The sequence below is a fragment of the Bactrocera oleae genome, chromosome 4, assembly GCF_042242935.1.
Source record: "Bactrocera oleae isolate idBacOlea1 chromosome 4, idBacOlea1, whole genome shotgun sequence".
NCBI classification, from domain to species: Eukaryota; Metazoa; Arthropoda; class Insecta; order Diptera; family Tephritidae; genus Bactrocera; species Bactrocera oleae.
This window is the reverse complement of record NC_091538.1, coordinates 18123872-18145983: the sequence shown is the minus strand read 5'-3', so window position 1 is coordinate 18145983 and position 22112 is coordinate 18123872. Positions and strand designations below refer to the sequence as shown.

At 34.0% G+C, this 22112-nt stretch overlaps 3 protein-coding genes across 6 annotated transcripts; 2 read left to right on the top strand and 1 right to left on the bottom strand.

Moving 5' to 3' along the window:
- The first annotated feature begins 470 nt into the window (after positions 1-470).
- Gr43a (Gustatory receptor 43a) lies at positions 471-9243 on the top strand. Of its 4 annotated transcripts, XM_014242734.3 has the most exons (13): positions 471-775; positions 836-890; positions 5575-5719; positions 5798-5897; positions 5971-6033; positions 6099-6242; positions 6296-6424; positions 8097-8175; positions 8280-8472; positions 8551-8619; positions 8750-8839; positions 9052-9126; positions 9191-9243. In XM_014242734.3, exons 1-12 carry the CDS (start codon positions 622-624, stop codon positions 9112-9114), a joined length of 1284 nt encoding a protein of 427 aa, XP_014098209.1. In that variant the 5' UTR covers positions 471-621; the 3' UTR covers positions 9115-9126; positions 9191-9243. The 4 variants fall into 4 exon arrangements, with proteins under 4 accessions (XP_014098209.1, XP_014098210.1, XP_036231665.1 ...); XM_014242735.3 differs by having other exon boundaries at positions 5587-5719; positions 9052-9243; XM_036375772.2 differs by having other exon boundaries at positions 9052-9243.
- Positions 9244-10048: 805 nt separating this feature from the next.
- On the bottom strand, positions 10049-14599 carry Dhx15 (DEAH-box helicase 15). The gene is made up of 7 exons (XM_014242737.3): positions 14392-14599; positions 13496-14289; positions 12970-13443; positions 12646-12909; positions 11209-11331; positions 10790-11143; positions 10049-10711 (listed from the first exon to the last, which is right to left on the bottom strand). Exons 1-7 carry the CDS (start codon positions 14442-14444, stop codon positions 10584-10586), a joined length of 2190 nt encoding a protein of 729 aa, XP_014098212.1. The 5' UTR covers positions 14445-14599; the 3' UTR covers positions 10049-10583.
- Positions 14600-14834: 235 nt separating this feature from the next.
- Positions 14835-20712, top strand: cos (kinesin-like protein costa). Its single transcript, XM_014242736.3, has 4 exons — positions 14835-15929; positions 15985-16732; positions 16808-17259; positions 17324-20712. Exons 1-4 carry the CDS (start codon positions 15299-15301, stop codon positions 19246-19248), a joined length of 3756 nt encoding a protein of 1251 aa, XP_014098211.3. The 5' UTR covers positions 14835-15298; the 3' UTR covers positions 19249-20712.
- The last annotated feature ends 1400 nt before the right edge of the window (positions 20713-22112 follow it).

Sequence of the window (22112 nt, the reverse complement as noted above, 5' to 3'; positions counted from 1 at the left end):
CTCCAGCAAGAGTTCCACGTGTTTCAGATCGAAATTATCGCTGCAATACTTTGTAGACAAAATTTTAGATTATCCATCCATATACGAACCAGTCAAATGGTATCCTTAAAAAAAAAAACTAAAATTTAAAATTATTTGTAAGGTCTCCTATTTAAAAATTTAGTTAGTGCGCCGCTGTCCTCCGAGTTGATGTAAAATATTTATGCAGGATATACATACAATAAAAGCCCACACGTTAATAAAAATAGGAGCACACATTCAACATTACATGAGCATATTAATGACAAATGTATATAAGTATATGCTTATAGGCGAACAAATATTTACCGGAGTGTAAAATATATTGTTTTTTTTTAACAAAATGTCACTACGAGTGTAGTTGGAAATTGCCAGCGACACGAAATTCACCACCTCAACATACGGAAACTCAATCAGTGCGATACAGCAAGGCTAAACGTGCGGAAGTGAGACTTAGTTGAAGAACTACAAATTATATATTTCTCCGAAAATAACCGATTAAAATAACTGGTTGTATAAATTGTGTTGTGTTCTCAACAAAAGTTAAAGTGTTTCAAATAAATAAAATAAAATTTTCAAAAAGAAAGAGTTTTTAATCTAATTATGGAAATCACCGAGCCGACAATGTGCGTTTACTATGTGAGCAAAGCTTTGGCACTAGCGCCATTCTCGGTACGGCGTAACTCGAAGGGTGTGTTGGATATTCGACGCAGCGTCATTTTCTCGGTTTATTCCGCCTCACTATGCTTGCTAATGGGTAAATTTTCGTCATTGAATGTGGAAGTTTTTTGAAATTTTATTGTGACGAATTTTCTAGTCTTTTTGACCTATGAGGGACTTTTGTTCGATGCAAATTCGCAGATGCCCGTGCGGTAAGTTTAATTGTACTTAAGTATTGCATATATTTTAAATATACCTTGTAGTTTAATAATTTGTTTTTAACCGCTAAATCTTATTAAGTTGTAGAAAGTATTGTAGAAGCTTGGTCTTTGTTAACTTATCATTGTCGTAGTTTAATACTTTCGTACTTTAACTTAAAGAAAAACATCTGCTTTTTTCTGTCCGTAAAAATTATGTATGGTGTCCTTTAATTAAAAAAAACTTTCATTTCAAACACTTATATACACTCGTCGTCAATAAGTTAGATACGCCATAGTTGAACTAATATTCAGTTAACCACTTTTATTTTAATTTAACTATTAAAATATTTAAGATTCATTTTTTAAAACAAAATCTTATTAACTTATTTTTAACAATTATTTTTAGTGAGTTTTAATATTTAACATAAAAGTATACATTCTCAGTAATGCGTATTATTTCCTCTGTTTTAAAAAAAAATGGTGTATCCGATTTTTCATTGAATGAGAAAGAGAGAGTTAAGATCCGGAGAATAAGATGGCTAAGTCAACAAATAAATAAATTAACTACTCCAACGGCAAGAAACGGAGCATTATTTGGTTCAAAATTCCATGGGATTGGCCCGAAGAGACCATATAATAATAATGTAAAACTGTGTAAGTTTGAATACTACTGCAAGTCATGTACTCTTTCGCAAATTGAATCCGTTTTTCTTTGGGTAAGCAATCAGAGGTGGTTTCTTCTTAAATTGTATAGTCAACAGTTAACTTTCTAACTCCCTGATATAATCTGCCGAATAGTATATACTTGTAGTAATAGTAGAATTGGAAGCAATTCTGACAATTTTACGTTCTGCTCGGGAAGCTATTGTTAAAAAAGGCAAAAAAAAAAATACAATTGTTAAACACATTCAAATTTAACAAATGGAATTCGAAAAAGAAAGTGTTCGAATTCTGCTCAAAACTGATCTGATTTTTGTTCCACCAAAATTAAATATTTCAGAGTACATTATTATCAGAAAAATATTATCTTCCAATTTCAATAATATATCTCACAGATTGATTAATATTTCCCATTTTGGTTCGATTTTGACAATTTGTGGATTTTAGTTGGCATAGCTTAAAGGTATTTGAGCGAAGTTTTATCGCGATATATTCATTGGTGTTTGATTTGTGTACTGTAAACTGAAATTAGGAATAATATTATGTTCGGTATTTGGTTGAAATTGGTCGCGTCATTCTTGAGATATTGGATTTCACCTAAAAGGGGCGGTGCTAAGGCCATCGCCCAATTTTTATACCGCTTCCTTTGAAACTCTTAACTTCTATCTTAGCTGTAAAATTGTATGTAGCTGACGTGTTTTTTTAGCGAGTTATATCGCCCTTATTAATTTTAAACTTTAGTAAGTAATTTTTAAAAAGTAAACCTAAAACTAAAATAAATTTTTTTTTTTGAAATTTGTTTACCAGGTGTGCTTCTTAAAGTTGTTCCTATATGCTTGTGAACCTTTTAGAAATATATTGACAGTGCAGGAGCTGTTATTAATTTAATTTTTTGATTTTGTGATTACTTTGAACTCCCAAGAGTCTTCGAACGTACAGTTATATTTTCGCTAGCCAACCTGCTATGAGCAGTTTTTTCGAAAAAGATACGCACTTTTTTAAGAAAATTTGGCTAACTAAACTTGCTTGGTTTGCAAATAGAACAATTTATTGAAGAAATAATGTGTACTTTTAATATAATATATGTATGACCAGCAGCGTACATGTATTGATCAGGCTAGTCATTATCTTCTAACCACTATTTCTTAAGCATTCGATTGTTTTTCACCAATATCATTTTTAAATAGTTCATTAATTAGCCTTTTAGGTTTTTTGTTGGATTTAAATATACAATAACAACCACATTTCGTTAGTGGCTATCTTATCGGCAGAAAACAATCGCCTCATAATTTTAAGGTATGCTGCCGAGTTGACAGTCCTTGGCCGGATAAAAGTTTAGGCCCGTTCTAGTTTCGTAGACCCGAGATATGAACAATATGTAAGAACCCACGTCAGTTCTTACATATTGTTCATATTTTTTCACTTTGACTAACAACTGTACAATGGCCGATACTCTTGAAGTAACTGATGCGTCTTTTTTAGGCAAGGCGAGCCTAAGCAATAACTCTTTAATAAAAATACTTCAATAGTGTTTTTCGGACAAAGTACCTCAATGTTTAAAAATTGGCAGGGCCGCCGAGAGAAAAACCGAGCTCAGGGGTAAAAATGTGTGGCCTTCTCCCTACAGGAATGTTTGTAGTAATTTATAGATTTTATTAACTATCTTCCCACTTAGTATTTCAATGTTTTAAAAGAATAAGCCAATTATGACATAGTGTTTTATGCTATCATCACAATAGTATTGAATTTGCTTTCTTGTTGATATTGGGTAGAACATATTTGTTTTGTACGTCTTGAAAATCAATAATGTATAAATCAGTTCATACATACATAAACTTTCAGTCAAAATATTTTTTCAGATTATTCCGGAATATATAAATATAGGGATAGCAAGACTTGACAGTCAATAAGAAGACAGAAACATCTTATTCAAACATTTATTCATTTATATTTTATTATAAAAAAAAACGGTTCGTTTGAAATATGATTATCAACTTAGAAGTGAGCTTTTCGAGCTTTGGCGGCAGCGAATGCATCGATAATAGTCTGGAAATCCAACTTCTTGGTTAATTCTGCCTCAAAGCAGAGTATAACCCTGAAACATTGCCCTGTGACGCGCATGATCCATTACATTTTTGATCCTAGCTAAAGCACTAAACGAACATTCACCACTTGAAACAGAAACAGGTAAAATGCAAAATATTCGAAACGCGATGCAAATATTATATTTGGGAAAAACTCTTCCTAATATTCGATCATTGATGATTCCATAAGTTGTATGGAGAAAGCAAATTTCAAAATTTGCATCGTAAACGTGTCTGAGGTGAATAGTTTCATTGGACAACTTATCAGATACATGAACGGAATACTGTTTTGCAAAATTTTTTGCAGCTACGTCTTCTTTCATATCATGAAATTGCCATAGAAATGAGAACGATTTTTTTGAATGACATGCTCTAAATTCTCTGCAACAATTTTGCATTTATTTTAAATCGCTTTCCACTGGTCGCGTAGAAATTGCAAATTCACAAGAACGCTTGCTATATTTCTAACTTCAGCGTCGATGTTGGCATTGATCTCTTGAAGAACCAAGTTTCTTTCATTGATTGGCTGCGGGATATTAAACCATATGGAGGCAATCAAAACGCACTCAAGTTAGCTCATATATTTTAAAATTCCATCAAGGTCCCAACGAGTTTCTGCCGTAAGGTGGAGTTTTTTAACTTCTTTTAAAGCGTTTATCAATCCGTGAAGATTTTTCGCAAATGGCTTGATGGTCACGATTCTAGCAGACCACCTTGGATTAGAAAGACAGTGAAATGAATTGGATATTTTGGATTTCAGAATTTTCCAAGCTTGTGTGCTGCTACGTCCGGCGCCAGCGATAGCCAAGCCAGGTTTGTCGGTCAGGAAGGAATTGTTGGGATTGGCAAGGAATCGTTTACTATACGCTGCTCCTAAACGACCTAACTCTTAATTTGGATCTGTAATGCGAACAATTGGACCGTCTGAAGGAAGCAATCACCCAATAGGAGAGGAATTGAGTTCCATAAGGACAACGTCAGGCCGCACACAACGATAGTGACGCGCCAGATGCTCCAGAAGCTTGATTGATTGATTCTTATGCATTTACTGAACCTGACACCAAGTGATTACTACCTGTTCGTGCCTATGGCGAGTGATTTTGCTGGTGAAAAATTCGCCTCAAGAGAAGCTTGTGAAAATCGACTATCCCAATTTTTGCCAATAGGGACGAGGGTTTCTATGAGTGGCATTATGAAATTATCTTCAAAATGGTAAAGAGTTAAGAGGCAAAACGGTACATATTTGACCCAAATAGGGTAAAAACCTTCAATGTAATGCAAAAATAATGGATTTCTTTTCACTAGATCTTTTAAATGCATCTATTCTATTAAAGCCAGAGAAACCATATGTGTGTCAAGCAAATAGCTTGCTGTACTACAATGGATTTCAAGAAACCATTGAACTTATGCGATGTTGTGTAATGTACTTCATTTTGACATTTATCAAAAACATTTAAATTCAAAATAAACGTGAAAATTGAGAAAAATTTAAAACTGGTTTTTCTTTAAGGCAATCTGAGTTTGCTCATTTTTAATGCCTGTAATGCTAGTCTGAAATATTTATTTTTCTTTCTTATATAATATCTGATATTGTTTGCTGCTATAGCTAAGATGGAATCGATTTTCCTGCTTTATATTTATTTTCTTTTAGTTGACTTGAGTTTTTTGCAATAGCCGATGAGTGTCAAACCCATAGAGTACAATATGTGTGTCACTATGGTGGTATATGGTTTCTTGAGCTTTTATTGTAGTACATTTTGTAACCAATATGTCTGGCTTTAACATAACGCTATCATGTACTTCTAGTTGCAACTTTAACTATGTAGATGCATATGTACTCATAACCTTTGACTCTTCTTTCTCTTTTTTCCGCCACTTCTTTTCACTACTAACAACAAAACTGCTACGTCTAATGCACCATTACTTGAAATGTGAAAATTTATCAAATATAGCCCATCTTTTAGAATGAAATCAGCCACATCGAAAGTGGTCACAGCCTTAGATGTTTCGGTTGTGGTATTGGCGTCTTCGACAGGAGTCGGTTGTGGCTTGTTGGGATATCGCGCAACGCGAGAGCTCAACACGAGACTGAGGAAGGTAAGTAGAAAAAAATTAATGTATTTAGCATAAATATTCTTATTTTTTATGTATAAATATACATATGTATGTATGTAGGTCGATGATTCGATGCATTCATTTTCCAACTTTAAACGAGATCGCATACTGGCGATATTAATGCTGACATTGCCGTTAATCTCAATCACATCGATTTTAGGTATTTTAACACTTGAATCTTTTGTTTTTTTAATTTAGCAATTTATTGTTTTATATTATTTACAAACTTGTAGGACTTGACATCTCGACCTGGCTACGTTTTGCCATTGAAATGAGGACACCCACAGATGACACTGGTAATTTTAAATCATAAATATAATGATTTTTTTTATAATTTTTTTTTTAAATTATGAAATTACAGAGCTAAATATACAATGGTACATACCATTCTATAGTCTTTACTTCATATTAACGGGTTTGCAAATCAATTTTGCCAATACCGCCTTTGGTCTAGGCAGACGCTTTCGGCGACTGAATGTGATGCTGAGAAGTAATTTTCTAAAAGGTTGGTAGAATTAAACAAATTCACAAATTTATATAAAATTCTTTTTTGAACAGATAATAATAACAGCCAGAAGAACGTTCCATCAAAACCATTGATCACTACTGTGAAGGTGGTGTCGCAGCATCCATTGGCTTTACACCAAAGTCTGTCAAAATTGACCCATGTTCCAACTCAAGAGTCAGGTAAATTTTAAGTAAGCTAATTAAATGAAATGTTGTATCATTTCCGATCAGATATCAGATTAAATTAAATCGCAATATAATCAATTGAGGAAAAACGACATTAAATCACCTCCTTTCACAACACAACAAAAACAACAAATTTTAGTTTTATTAAGTCAATCTATATAAAAACAGTACTTCGCAAGGCTAAATAATAACAACAACAATATTCTACCCCCTGTCGAATCCGGTGAGAAATGATCAGACAGGGATAAAAGACGTGTTACCCGACGGTTGCGCAAAACGTCAATTGACTAAATCGTCAAAATCCAGCGGCCCAGACAGCATAAACTTGTTGCTGATAAAGCAACTAGGCTCGATGGGAGTAAAGTAACACATCTATATTTTCAACTTGTCCCTGGCCACTAATCGCATAACTGATTTGTGGAAAATCGGAAAAGTGGTAACTCTCCTTTTCCTAGTAGTGATGACACTTAAGCCTTATTACTCCTGACTTTCCCTCACCAGCTGAGCTTAGCTCATCACCAAAATGGTTTCCGGAAAGTGTACAGCACTTAGCGCCATAAACTCAAAAACTCAAATAACTCAAAAACAATCTTATGAGAGGACGATTCCAGTAGCGTTGGACTAGTCAAAGGCTTTTGTCACATTCAATCACACAACGCTACTAGAAGATATTGAACAATCCAATTTAATAATTAAATAAATTAAACAGACTGAATTTCCATCACCTCATACGGTGATAACAGCACGATATTGATGTCGGGTACTGGTATCAAGCGTTTGAAAGAGAACTCCTATCTTCGCAATCAAATTTAAAGAAACGTTACTTGCCACTTACAAGACAATCAGCCGGCCAGTCATATATTAGGCTGTCAGAACACAGCTTCCGAAAAATTACAGAATTTCTGTTTATGTTAAATATCACAACGTACTCCTCTTCAAGTAGTTTCTGCTGAGATGCTTTCGCAGAAACCACCTTGAAGTCATCTGCTTGGAACGGAACCGTGTTTTAGGCATATCAAGAGAACCTTCTTAGAATACGTCGGCGAGGAACAGCACTGTGCCAACGTCATTTAGGACACAAACACAGTGGATCTATTAACACCTAATTGACTACCTTCTAGGGAATGGTGTTCTTGGAGCGACGCAGCACCCATCCCACACCGTGAGCTCGAGTTGCCGTCTTACCAATCTAAAATAGACCTTGACATACTATATATCCTGCAAAGCCCTCGCCAACACTAACTACTTCTATTCATGTCTTCTACAATGCCGTTGTTCATGACGCGTCTTCTAAACCCTGTTTATTGGTACAAACTGTAGTTTACTATGATCATCTAATGGTCGATGTAGAAAACGAGCTGTATTGGCAGAATCAGTTGGCCCATTTCCATTAGTCCAGAAAAATTTCTAAACGAAAGAACGGTGTTATATCGGCCAGGGTTATTTTTTTAAAAGCGCGTTGAACGCCGCCAATACGAAAAGTTGTTTCGAAGGTGTTTTGGCGATTTTGAGTTTGGGGATTTTGAAATCGATGATTTCAAGTCAACTCTCTAATTTTATCATAGATAGTCCACACAATAAAAAGGAAAAAATGCCAAAAATATGTATGAATGAAAGTTTTTTTATAATATCACCTAAAACATACACATTTTCTTTTTACATGCAGGTAAAAATAAAGTCGCCTTACTAAAAGTGCTTGAAGAAAACCACGAGTCTTTAGGCAAATGTATGCGCTTAGTATCAAAGTGAGTATTAAATTAGGTAATATATTTAAAAAGAATAATTACGCGTAGTAACAGTTTTCATATCCCCATCTCCTTAAATCTTCAAACCCTTCAATATTTTACAGTTCGCATGGCGTAGCAGTGCTCTTCATATTGGTCTCCTGCCTGCTGCACTTGGTTGCCACATCATATTTCCTTTTTTTGGAGTTATTACGTAATAGGGACAGCAGAATGGTATGGATACAAGGGTTGTGGATTATCTTTCATTCGCTGCGCTTAATATTAGTCGTTGAGCCATGTCATTTGGCAACCGTAGAGGTGGGTAAATATTTATAATTACTCGTACATAGTTAAGTATGTGTGTAACTGAATTAAACAATTTTTTCAACTTTTCAGTCCAAAAAGACTATACAAATAGTGTGCGAAATTGAACGTAAAATTCATGATCCAATATTGACCGAGGAGGTAGGTGTAAATCACATAAATGCACATGCGATATAAATTGACAGCAAATAAATAGCATGCATGCAATTAATTGACACTTGTACAATTATTGCGCAATATTAAACAAATTTGCTTGCTCATTCAAACACAGGTAAAAAAGTTTTGGCAACAATTACTTGTGATGGACGTGGAATTTTCGGCGAGTGGTCTTTGTCGTGTTAACCGAACGCTACTAACATCGGTGCGTACATATGTATATATATATATAAATGTCATATGTATGTGTATAAAAGGATAAACCAGTATAACAAATATTACAATTCAAACAAATCTCGCTTGTTCTAAACTATACTACATTGCTTACATAAATTACAGTGTGAAATAAGTTTATTTATCCTTTTACCATACATATTTACATATCTTCATCTATAACATTTTATTCTATAATTCCAGTTCAGCTCGGCTATTTGCACATATCTCGTAATACTCATACAATTTCAAAACACCAATGGCTAAAACATTTGAGAAGTAATGTTATTTAAAGAAAAATTGTTTTAAAAACTAAGATGACTTATAAAAATTTGTTTTTTAGTGTAAATATCGAATAATTTCACGAATGATAAATCAAATTCAAAATCGATTGCAGAGTTGTGAATTTTTTAATCTAAAAATGTTATATTAATATATAGATTTTCAATTTTTAACACAAATTTTCAGTTTTTAATTCCGATTTTGGGATTATAAATTAAATTCTGATATTAAAAATTAGATTTTGGGATAAAAAATTAGATTTTGCATTTCTAAGTCTAATTTTGAGATTAAAAATTAGGATTTTAATTTTAAATTAATTAAAAATTAGATTTTTAGATTTTGATTGTAATTTTTTAAATTATTTAAAAATTAGATTTTTAATTTTTAATCCCAAAATCAGAATTTGAAAATTAAATTTTTAATCGCAAAATAGGTATTAAAAATTGAAAATTTTATTTTTTGTTAATTTAATAGTAAAAATTGAAATGTTTATTATACATCCAAAATATCTTGGATTATAAATTGATAATATAATATATATATCTTTTGAGCAGAGAGTCTTTGCTCTAAGTTCTCTGGTTTGAATGTGTAAGTTTGCCGACCACTGCTCCAGTTCAAAATGGTGGAACTCGTAGTGGCAAACGGGAAGAGATGTAAATTCTAAAACAATTTGTTTTCAATTTTAATTATAAGCTTGGGATTACATTTTTTCCAATCCGGTATTTGGAATTAAAAATAAAATTTTAATGCGCTTACAATATTTTTTAGGTATTATTCAATTCTGTATTTGGGATTAAAAATAATTGTTTACTTTTACAGATTTGCGGGATTCCAAAAAAAAGTATAATTCAAATGTTAACTTAACGATTTTTTAATGCATAATTTGCAACCCAATATCTCTGTAATAAAAGACACACAATTTTTATCCTTATCCATATATGTATTTATACTTTCTACTGCTCAACGCAATTCATTCAGATAAAATTCATCAAATGACACATAGTTTCTGCGATATTAGATATATATGTATGTATAGTAGTCGAAAATTGCATTATTAGCCATATTTTACATGTATCATTTAATTTATATGGGTGTATGTATGGCTATAAGTAAATATGTAAGCTCTTGCTATTCATACTTTTTAATTTGCAAACTACAAAATCACGTGACACATTTCAGTGCGCATTTCATATGCATATTAACAAACTGTTACGCTTTGATAAAACAATCAAATGCGCATTTATTGTTGTTGTTAAAATTATTAAAGAACTGTGGACGCAGATTTTTATTTAACAGTTCTAAATTCTATTAATTTTGTTGCGAAAAACTTATTTCTCAAACTATGTATGCAATCAAACAAATTGTTGATTATACTTGAAGTAACTTAGAGATAACAGTGAAAGAAAAGGCAAAACTTTCGGAATTGTAATGGGCATATTTTAGCAGGGTTTAAATTAAAATCCCTTTTGATACTGCTTTGATTCGATTCGCTGCTGCAGCATTTCCAGTTGTCTTTTTGCTTCGCATTGTGGAAAGTTTGTCATTTCGTAGTACTGTGGTGCTAAAGTAAGTAGCCATTCCGCTAAAAGAGTTTTGAAAAATGTATATGGGTTTAATTGAGAAAATTTGTACATGAAACTATATGGAAAATTTAACTTACGTTTAATATCTGTAACGGTGCGTATGTAATTCTTCGTCGTCAATACGAATTCATTATAGATTACCCAATCGGGTTTATGATCTAAACATGTAGACGGATGCAACTGCACATTTTGATTGTCTTTTATGGTCAAATAGTGACCGGTACGCTCCAAATGAGCGACCTGCATGAAAAAGCCTTGCACTAAAGCTTTGCGTATATTAACATAATAGTCTTTGGATGTAAAGTCGGTGCTGCTACGTTTCAAATTGAAACGATCCATTATACGTGCGAGTTGTTGACGCACATTATCGGCTGATTTCAATGAACGGAAATTTATAAAATTCTCATAAGACCAATTGGGGTCTTCACCACCTAAGGAACACAATTGAATTGTATTATTAGTAAAAGAAAATATTATGTAAATTACTTAAACTTACTCTGTTTAAAAGCATGGTAAACATTTAATAATGTCAAGTGATCACCATCGATATGAGCGAAACGCATCTTTGCCTCATCTGCAGCCTTCTTAGCCTCATTGGGTCGCACAAAGCATTGTGGCACTGTCGTTGTACGTACAGGCGAGAGTATAATAGTAACAGTGTAGAAAGGAAGAGAGAGAAAAAGTGGTTTGGTTTTGGGTTGGCGGCGTCACGGTATCCATTGAACGCGGCACAATCCCACACAAACGCAGTTGAGTTATGTTTCACAGCAAATTTGATGATTGAAGGAGAGTCCTATTTTGCTTTACTAATTTTCGTATTTAATTTCGAGCAAAATTCTTCAACTTTCATTTAATTTTTTTTTTAGGAATTTAAAATTATTGCAAACTTTTGCTGATAATCTTCGATTTTATAACAATTTTTCAGTAAATTACGTAATTGGCCACTAAAGACAATGCCTAAATTGGCAAATGAAATTGGGTTTTGGTTGAGTAATTTTGTCGTGAGTTTCAAGAGCGATTTTTTTTTGTTCAAATCCACACAATACGCACACATTATTTAAACCGTTAAAACTGATTTCAAATATAAAGCTATTAATTCACTATATTACAGTTTTAAGTAATGCTTAAATTGAATTTTTATAACAAATTAGACTTTTCGCAATTTCGTAACAATTTTTGGTACACAGCATATAATTTTTAAAGAAAGTTGTATATGCAAGTTCATAATTTTAATCAGTTAGATTATTGGGTATGTTTTAAACATAGCTTCGAATTTTCGAGCATTAACTTCGAAATTTCGAACTTGAAATTCGAAAAAATACTAGTTATTTGTAGTGTTGAAGAGAAGACTGGTTTAAAGTTGTGTTATCGCTCGTGAAACTGTTTTCAGTGGTGAATGCAAAAGACAAATGAATTGATAAAATTTTTCCTTTGCATTTTAACTAAAAATAAGTTCTTAGCATCAGTGAAAAATAAACTGTCGGTCCGTTCGTCTATAAGTGTGTCAAAATAAATATTTAAATAAGTAATTTAGTAAAAAAAAAATTGCTGCTTCGCTAAAATTTCAATTTCATTTTTCTGTATTAAGAACTAAAACCCAATCTAAAGTAGTAGTAACAAGTAGTTAAGAGTAAAACCGTTTTGTTTCATTGTGATAAAAAGATATTATGAGTAAGCAACTTAAGGAAAACATATCAATAGCTTTAGTATTTTGAATTTGCTTCAACTCAAGGCTGTCCAATTCTCAATAGGTAAGATGGAAGCTACAAAATTATTGTGTAATTTTGAACTGCTTTACATTTTACTACTGGTCAATTAAAAAAAAATATATAATAATCATCCCTAAACCAAAAAATAAACTACCTGTTTGGTTTTAAATAATAACAAATAAAAATATAAAGCACGCATTTAGTATTTATGCGCGCATTCTCACCCGACAGCATTGCCGTTATCGATAGTATCTCATTCGAGCAATTATGTTGACAGCTGGCTATTAACATTTTTGCCAACTGTGGATCCAATGGAAATTCAGACATGACGGCACCCAAATCGGTAAGATTACCATCATCATCCAAAGCAGCTAAGTAATTAAGCAATTCCAGAGCACGCATAAGTGTTTCTGGTGCAGGTGGATCCATGAAATCGAAGTGCACCAAATCATCAATACCAAGCTTCTTCAATTGTAAAACGACAGTACCTAGAAGCCAAAATGCCATCAAATAAATCAATTTTTTCAATTTTTATGTTTAATGTCTACCTAAATTTGAACGCAATATTTCAGGGTAGGTATTATCCTGCATTTCATTTTTATAAGCCTTTTCAGTGTATAATCGGAAGCATTTTCCTGGGCGTGTTCGTCCAGCACGACCAGCACGTTGTTGGGCCGAAGCTTTAGAAATAGCGGAAATAAGTAAACTCTCTACACGTATACGTGGATTGTAAACTTTTTGTTTCGCAAAGCCTGGATCAATCACGAAAACAACACCATCAATGGTGAGCGATGTCTCAGCAATGTTGGTGGATACAACAACTTTACGTCCGATGGCCCCGTTAGCATTGCGGGGTGGTGCCGGCTCAAAAATACGTTGTTGTAAATTTGGCGGCAAAGTGGAGTATAGTGGTATGCATTTAAGTTCACCAATATCTGAACCCAAATTGTCGGTTTCACGTTTAATACGCTTACATGCTTCTTCGATTTCTTCTTGACCAGTTAAAAACATCAATATATCACCTGAAATTTATTCAATGTTAGCTCGAAAATATCAATTGTTTAATATATTTACCTTCGATATCTTCACACATATGTATTTGTATTACTGTACGTATTGCTGCTTCTAAGTAATCGCGTTCGGGTTCGGGTGTGTAGAAAATTTCTACCGGATGTGTACGACCCGGTACGTTCATTAAAGGTGCATTGTCGAAATATTGTTGAAATTTGCCTGCATCTAATGTGGCGGACATTACTACTAATTTCAAATCATTTCGTTGCCTTATAACTTCCTTCAATACACCCATTAAAATATCTGTTGCCAATGTACGTTCGTGAGCCTCATCCAACAATATAACCTGATATTGTTCCAACATGGGATCCGACATAGCTTCACGCAACAACATACCGTCTGTCATGTATTTTAGTACGGTTTTGGCAGATGAGCAATCCTCAAAACGAATGGAATATCCCACTTCTTCGCCAAGTCCTACGTCCATTTCTTCCGAAACACGCTGCGCCACAGACATTGCTGCCACACGACGTGGTTGTGTACAAGCGACACCTTTTTTACCTTTTGTCAGAGCAAATTCAACGCACCACTGTGGGATTTGTGTAGTTTTACCAGAACCAGTTTCGCCCACTAAAACTATGCATTGATGTTCGTTTAATAGACGCATGAAGTCAGCTTGATATTCAAAAACTGGCAGCGTAATTCGTTTTTTGTAAAGATTAAAATAGCGTTGTGTAAAGGGCTTCATGTTGTACGGATTTATAGTGCCAGGCTGGCGCGTGGCACCAACTACGGTACCGGTCACGGGAGCAACTGCAGAGGCATTACTAAACGCTGTCGGGGACGGATCATAATCCCTTTGACGTAAAAAATATATAAATTTATATTAAACGAAAATGTAAAGATATTAAAATTGCGCGAATTTCACATTTGTACGCCTGTACCTCCAGATCACTTACTTTTTCGTCTTCGAATTATAAGTTTCACCGACTTCTATGCGCCTTTTCGACATTTTAAATCAGATCTACGTGCCTTAGACGTTGGTAAATTACAAGTTTTTGAGTATTTTACACAATATTAAACGTATAAAAACGATTTTAGAACTCAAAATGCACGCGAAAAACACGCGTTCAACGTTTAATATGCAACTTTTGTAGCAAATAAAAGAAAACGAAGTTGGTTGTAAATAACCGAAACAAGCAGAGTTGCACCGTTATTACTTAACGGAATTTTAGTTATGAGTTGATAAATCTCTCCAACTAAACGTATTGGTAAAATTCAATTCAATTTATAACATCAATTCACCCATATATACCCATATATGAGTTTCCCCATAAAAAGATTGCGAGTCGAAGCGAAGTAAGATCGTGGCAACTGTTATAAATATGGTTATGCTGACTAGAGCAGCGATTGATATTCTTATTATTTATTTATTTATTTTTCGTTGGGAGTGGCTCCGATTCTCTTATGATGAAAATATCAAAACACAAAATATCAAATCCAGAGCAGGCAGGGAAAGCTAAGCGTTTTTTTTTTTAACATGGCTTATGTTTGATTCGTTTCGATGTCAAAGGATGAATTATCAAGCAAAGCGCACAAAATTGTATGGTATATAAAGTTTACATTGTAAGCCCCTATAAGTGATCAACTTGGGAGCACTGGTGCCATTATTTAGTGTTGTCTTGTTGCACAAAATGAGTAAATTCTATACAACACTGATTTTAGACTGGAAAAACAGAAAATTTGTATTGTAGTCTAGTTGTGAAAATTGCTTATAGATTATTGAATTGTTAAATAAAAGCAAGATAACTTGTGAATAAACATGCACCAGCAACATTACAATAATTTGGCATAATTGAGTGTTTAATGAGAGCATCGAATATGATGGAAATTCCGATACAAGTAGCTGTACGTATCTATCCGTGCTTACCACCGGCTGTAACAACACCTATATCAGCACCACTACTATCAGCTGGCAATGTTGTAGATACGCAATCCATTTTAGGGGCTGATGAACATTCGCAAATAAGAACGCAAAAAGATGACAATGGGAATTTTAATGCGAATGAAAATGCTGGAGATAATGGTCCCATGAACCTGCCAAATGAGCCAACCAAAGGTGAGGCCAACATTTACGTGCAAGCCATTCCAATGACTGCACCGGGATTTCTAAATTCCGCACCCACTGCTTTGCCTGGACAAATGAATCACGGCATTGCCGCGGGATTAATGCAAGTAGGACCGCATTCATTTCCCGTGACTCATGCTCTATCTATGGATTGTACACAAAGTCAAATTTACCATCAGACCGTATTTCCGTTGATTAGTTTGTTTATGGAAGGATTCGATGCTTCTGTAGTAACATATGGACAAAGAGGAACTGGTAAAACATACACACTTTACGGACCTGGTTTCGATTGTGTATATAATGAGTCCGAACAGGGCGTGGTGCAAAGATGCGTGCGCGAAATATTTTCCCATATGGCGAACCATCCAGGTAAAATTTGAAATGTTACAACAATGTATATGAATAAAATAAGTTTTTCTTTTAGAACGTACCTATGCTGTAAATATCGGTTGGGTGGAAATAATGGACGATGCAATTCATGATTTATTGGGTGTGGGCAATGTTCATTGCAATAGCATTACTGATGTTTTTCATTGGTTACAAATTGGCTTGAATGCCAAACAGTCTTCTAACAACAATAGTAACGACGATTTATCTATAAGCCATACACTTTTTACGCTTACACTCGAACAACAATGGGTTTCAAAAGAAGGTCTCATACAACATCGACTTTCAACAGCAAGTTTCTCCGATTTATGTGGCACTGATCGTGTATTCATGTTGAATGCGTTAGATCAAACCACAAGTTTACCCAAGGATGTGGGTTTGCAAACATTGGAGCGAGTGGTAAACACACTTACTGATCCAGCACTCATGTATGGTTCTAATGGCAATATACCTTATAATCAAACCACATTGACAACATTATTGAAAGATTCTTTTGGTGGCCGCGCCCAAACTTTACTTATTTTGTGTGTTTCGCCACTAGAGCGAGATTGCAATGAAACAATCTGCAATTTACAATTTGCCTTCAAAGTACAATGTGTTAGAAATTATGTTATTATGAATACATTTTCTGACGATAACACACCCATCTCGCCAGAAGCGATTATGCCCGATTTGCCTGGTGGCGGTGGATGTGGCATACCGGTGGGAGCAGATACATTCGGATTACAATTTGCAGCAAGTCAGTGGTATAAATTGGTATCCAATGCAGAAGGATTGTTCTCAAAGTAAATATTAAAAAAATATTATTAAATACAGTTGTATTACCAATTTATAACTACCTATTAATAATTAATCAACAGATTGGCTGCTTCAAACGCTGTGACTGAGTTGGACAAAGAACAAATTGAAGAGTGGCTTTTCCTCAAGCAAGAATGTGAGGAATGTTTAAGCTCTGCTGAAGCGATACGCTCACAAAAGCAACTAGGGCCCATACAAGAAGCAGAAGAGCCTGAGGAGGCAGTTAGCGATCCCGAAACCTCATTTCACCAGAATTCAGATAATGAATCGGACTGTGAATCGCAACGACCTGATTTGATGGAAAAATTAGAAACGCTAATGGAGGAACTACGCATAAAAACAGATACTTTAATTCACGAAAAATATAAAGAATTTATACAAAACCAACCAAAAGCTGTAATGGAAAGTCAGGAGAGCACAAGACAGAAGGAGTCAGCACAGAGCCTAGAGTTAGTGTTGAGCGAACAACGTCAAACGATTGATAAATTAGATGAACGCAAGCCATCAATGGGAGGTATGTTAATAAGAACTATTTTCGCAACGATTTTGTTTTGTAGCTTTATTTTTGCAACGATTAGGTCGACGCAGATCGATACAGCCCGGTGCCAGTTTATCTAGCGCTGAGATCGCCATGCTTAATCGCGTGGCGTCGCGTGAACAGACAGCACCAAAAGTAACCGATGACTTTCTTGAGAGTTCAGGTGACCTGCAGAATGCAGCACAGTTACGCGCTGTAATTAATTCGCCACTGGAAAATGTACAAAAGAAATTGCGCAAATTAGTCACTGATATTGAAGCGCGTCAACGGCAAATAGAAGAAGTAGAACAAACAATGCAGTTGAAACAAAACATTATAACGGAACTGGTGAAAAATAGCGACACGCGCTCCACAGCCAAACAACGTTTCCACAAGAAGAAATCCAAACTTGAATCCGAGTATGAAAAGGCTAAAAAACAGTTGGCTAAGGCAATAGTGCAGGGTAAGGATAAGTCAGAGGTCGAACGGTTGCGTGCATTAATTGCACATATAGAACAGCGCCTGCAAGATCTCGCCTCAATGAAGCATATCGCTGGCGAAAGTGGACAAAAGGTAAAGAAATTGCAACAATCTCTACATGAATCCAAAAAAGTCATCGACGAGCTACAAAAGAAATTAAAAAAGGATCGTAAGCAACGCGAACAGTTAGAGCACGAGTTAAAAGTGCTCAAAGAGAAAGAAAATACGCTAAGCGCCAACAGCAAAGCGCTTGTCAAGATAGACGGCAGCTCGAATGCAACCGAAGATGCAGAACGGGGTAAGAACCTGAAAGAGATGCAAGCAAGAATCTCGCATTTAGATCATGTGTTACGTGAGAAATCGGAGAATTTGGAACAGTATGGCGACAATCCTGAAGGCACTGGCGAAAAGGAAGGTCTACGACATGAAATACGCAATCTGCGACGCACACGTGATCACCTACTCGAACAACGTTGCGCACTCGATCGTAAGTTGAAGCGCGACAAGGTGCTGTCACAACGCGAGGAGCGCAAGCTACTCGAATGCGATGAGGCTATCGAAGCCATCGATGCAGCAATTGAATTCAAGAATGAACTCATCTGCGGCCACAAGTCCATTGATACAAGCGAACGCTTGCAACGTGAGAAAGGCGAACAGATGTTGATGGCGCGTCTTAATAAACTCTCGCTGGAGGAAATGCGCACGCTATTATATAAGTATTTCATAAAGGTTATCGATTTGCGTGACTCCTCGCGTCAGCTGGAAGTGCAGTTAATGCAGTTGGAACGCGAACGCGATGCTTGGGAGTGGAAGGAACGTGTGCTTTCGAATGCAGTGCGGCAGGCGCGTCTCGAGGGTGAACGTAATGCTGTGCTATTGCAGCGGCAACATGAAATGAAACTCACATTAATGCTACGTCATCTCGCCGAAGAGACATCTGCCTCGGCATCGGCTAGTTCGTTGAATTTCAGTGATGCACAACAACAGCAGCATCAGCAACAACAACAACGTTACTTGCGTCCTACACACCTTGCGCTAGCCCATCAACAACAGTTGCACACAGCTGGCGGCGCTATTAACACAACATCGCCATACTCCGACTCTGATCTCGAGCTAGAATTTTACAAGCCCACCGTACCAGTGAGTGGTAAAATTTTGAAGCCACCTAAACATGGTGAAATGGAAATATGTCCGCTACCCGATGCTTTGGCTAAATACAAGCCGTTAGAAAAATTCAAAGAGAAGGAGCGCGAGTCAAAGAACAAATTATTTGCCAAATTTCAAGTGCTCACACGTTACGCCGGTCAATCGGTAACTGCCGCAGCGGCTGGCTGTGCTGCTGACGAGCAGACCGGCGGTAGCAGTAGCCGTAAGAAGGATAAAGATCAATTAACGGCGGCCATACCCCAAGAGAACTTAAAACGCTTAATATCAACCCCTCCCGCCACGAAAGTGACACGTCAGAAAAATAAGATTATAATACAGGATGCTACACGCAAAAATTAGTAAGCATTGAAGTATGTTATTTACTTTTATATTTTAATAATACATACATACATATACATATATAGGGCTGAGTAGAGAGCAGGTAAGAAGTTCAAAAAAAAACTTGAAACAATTATTTACTACAGCTTTCGATTTTAACATGATCATGTATTTAACACATGTTAATTTTATGTTTTTTTTGGTAGCTATCGGATTAACTTTTAGGTTGTCACAAACGCGTAATAAATCACGCAAATATTCCTATGTGCCAGGTGCTTTTGCACTTGTTAATTATTTAATTATTTGTTTAAAATATTTTTACTTTTCGTATAGTAGTATAAAGTATATGTGCTACAGGCGGGAATAACTGCAGGTACTTTTCCAATAGTATTATGCATTCAATAAAATGAGATAGGACAAGGTCATTGATTTCGTTTTGCGAAATGAATTTATATTTCATATTCTTACTATTGTATTCGTAACAATCGTGCTGCTATATTTTTTTAGAAATTAGCTGTGCTTTTTATGCATAAATATTCAAAATAGTTTGAATTTAAAATGTGCTTGTGTTTGCTCTAAAACATATTATAAAGTAATTTTTTCTTACTGTGTTAGTTAAGCAAAATAAGGTTTAACGAATAACATTTACAATATTATTATATATTCATATCTTATATATTTTTACAATATAGTTTTACTCTAAACTCTTATTTTTTTATTTATTTATATTATTTTATTTTATTCCCTGCTCTGTTTTATATTTTGTTCAAATGGTTTTTAGTTTTTCTTTATTTTATTTTATTGCAACAATTAATTTGTTTCCTAACATTATTAATTTAATACCAACCTAATTTTATTGTATAAATCACGTTTCAGAAAATGTTTAACTCCTAAACCTTTTGTGTAGATTTGTTATGCATAAAATATGAAAATTTTCTTGTTTCTTATTAGTTTAATTAAAAAGTGTTTTCTCTTCAATATTTATAACCAAATAATTTTTGTTGTTAATTTTTTAATGAAAATTATATTTAATTATGATTTATGTTATATTGAAACAGAATAATATTTCATCAATTATAAAAATTGAAATTATGTGACTAGAGTGAGATTGTATTTCTCACTTTAATTTTATTTTACTCTGACCAGGGTATATTAAGTTTGACATGAAGTTTGAAACATCCGGAAAAAACATCGGCGACGCCATATTATATACGAGTATATATGTAAATGATCAGTGTGATATACGCCCACTTTGTCGAGACCGCCGATAACAGACGAATATAAGATATAACTGCCATAGAAACTGATCGTTCAAACTAAAGTCCCTGGAAAACTTTTTTATTTGACAAGATATCTTCACGAAATTTGGCATGGCTTAATGCCCAACGCAACGCTACGATCGCCGAACAAATTGGTGAGATCGAACCACCATATCATATAGTTGCTATTCAACTGATCGATAAAACCAAGCCTAAGATCTTTTTATACTTTATGTGCTTTAAAAATGCACCTATAATACCCTATCTTCGTTCGTCCGGTTGAAGTTCACGCTTTTCTTGTTTTTTCTTTTAACGCAACCAAATTTTTTCTTTAACTTTCTTTTGTCAAATAATTTCAATTTTTATTATTTATATTACATTATTATGTTTCTACAAGTATTTCTACTGATTTTGTTTGTTTATTTTCTTTTATTTAATGTAGGCATTTTTATTTTTCTAAGACCATTTGCTATTTTTTAGAATTATATTATATATTATATTATGCTTTAGTTTTCCAGAAAAATATTTATATTTTGTAATACATTTTTTCGCAGTACTTTGTGATTAAAATGTTCGTGATACTGATTTTTTAAATACAATACATTGAAAGAAAATTCATCATTATTTTAATTTTATTTTTGGTTAAAATTTAAATTTTTTCGTTACATATTTTATTACCATCCCTAAGAAAATAGCGCAAGCACTTTTAATGCTGTTTACAATGATGACTTAAACTCAATACTCACATTTATTATTAACTAAAAATATGTATTTGATACTGTATAAATCAATGAAAATTAATTTTTTTGACACATTGTTGGTTCTATAGAAAAAAAGTTAATTCCAAGGTAGCTATTTTTCCTCCCTAGATTAGGTACATACATACATATATACAAACATTTTTATGTAACAATTTAATAATAATTTAAGACTCAATTTTGTACACATACCTTTAAAAGTTAACTGCATTGTGTCATAACTCTAGCATTATAGCATAGACCTTCCGATTATGTTAAGTAAAACTATTTTAAGTTCGAAAACTTAATAATGTGCTTATTTAATATAATTTCTTACGTTTAAGACAACTATGGTAAGTATTAATTACTATAAATTTATATATTGCTCAAATCAGCAAAACGAAACGAAGCGAAGCGAATAAAAGAAACATGAGACAAGAAATCACGATGTAATACTCAAACCCACTTAACGGCATTTAAGCAATTTCTGGTCTTTGTATATGTAATGTAGTCTATATTGCACACACACTCACACTTATGTAAAGAAAAAGTTAAAATGTCTTAAAAAAAGTTGTATTCGAAATATATGTATATGGCGATAAAAATAGTAAAAGACATTTTTGATACCCCGAAATTTATAAATATAATTATTTTTACGTTAACAATTTCCTCGAAAACAAATGAAAAGACATTTGATTTACTTTTATATACATTTAATCATTGCATTTCGCTCTAAAAGTCACAAATCTTATCTGAAACTATTTTAGTTATATATTCGTCGTACCACCACATACCACCAATTATTTTACCATAAAAAAATATTGATTGTATTAATAAAACTATATTTACAAATTAAATTTCAATTAAACGCCATATTATATTACAAACA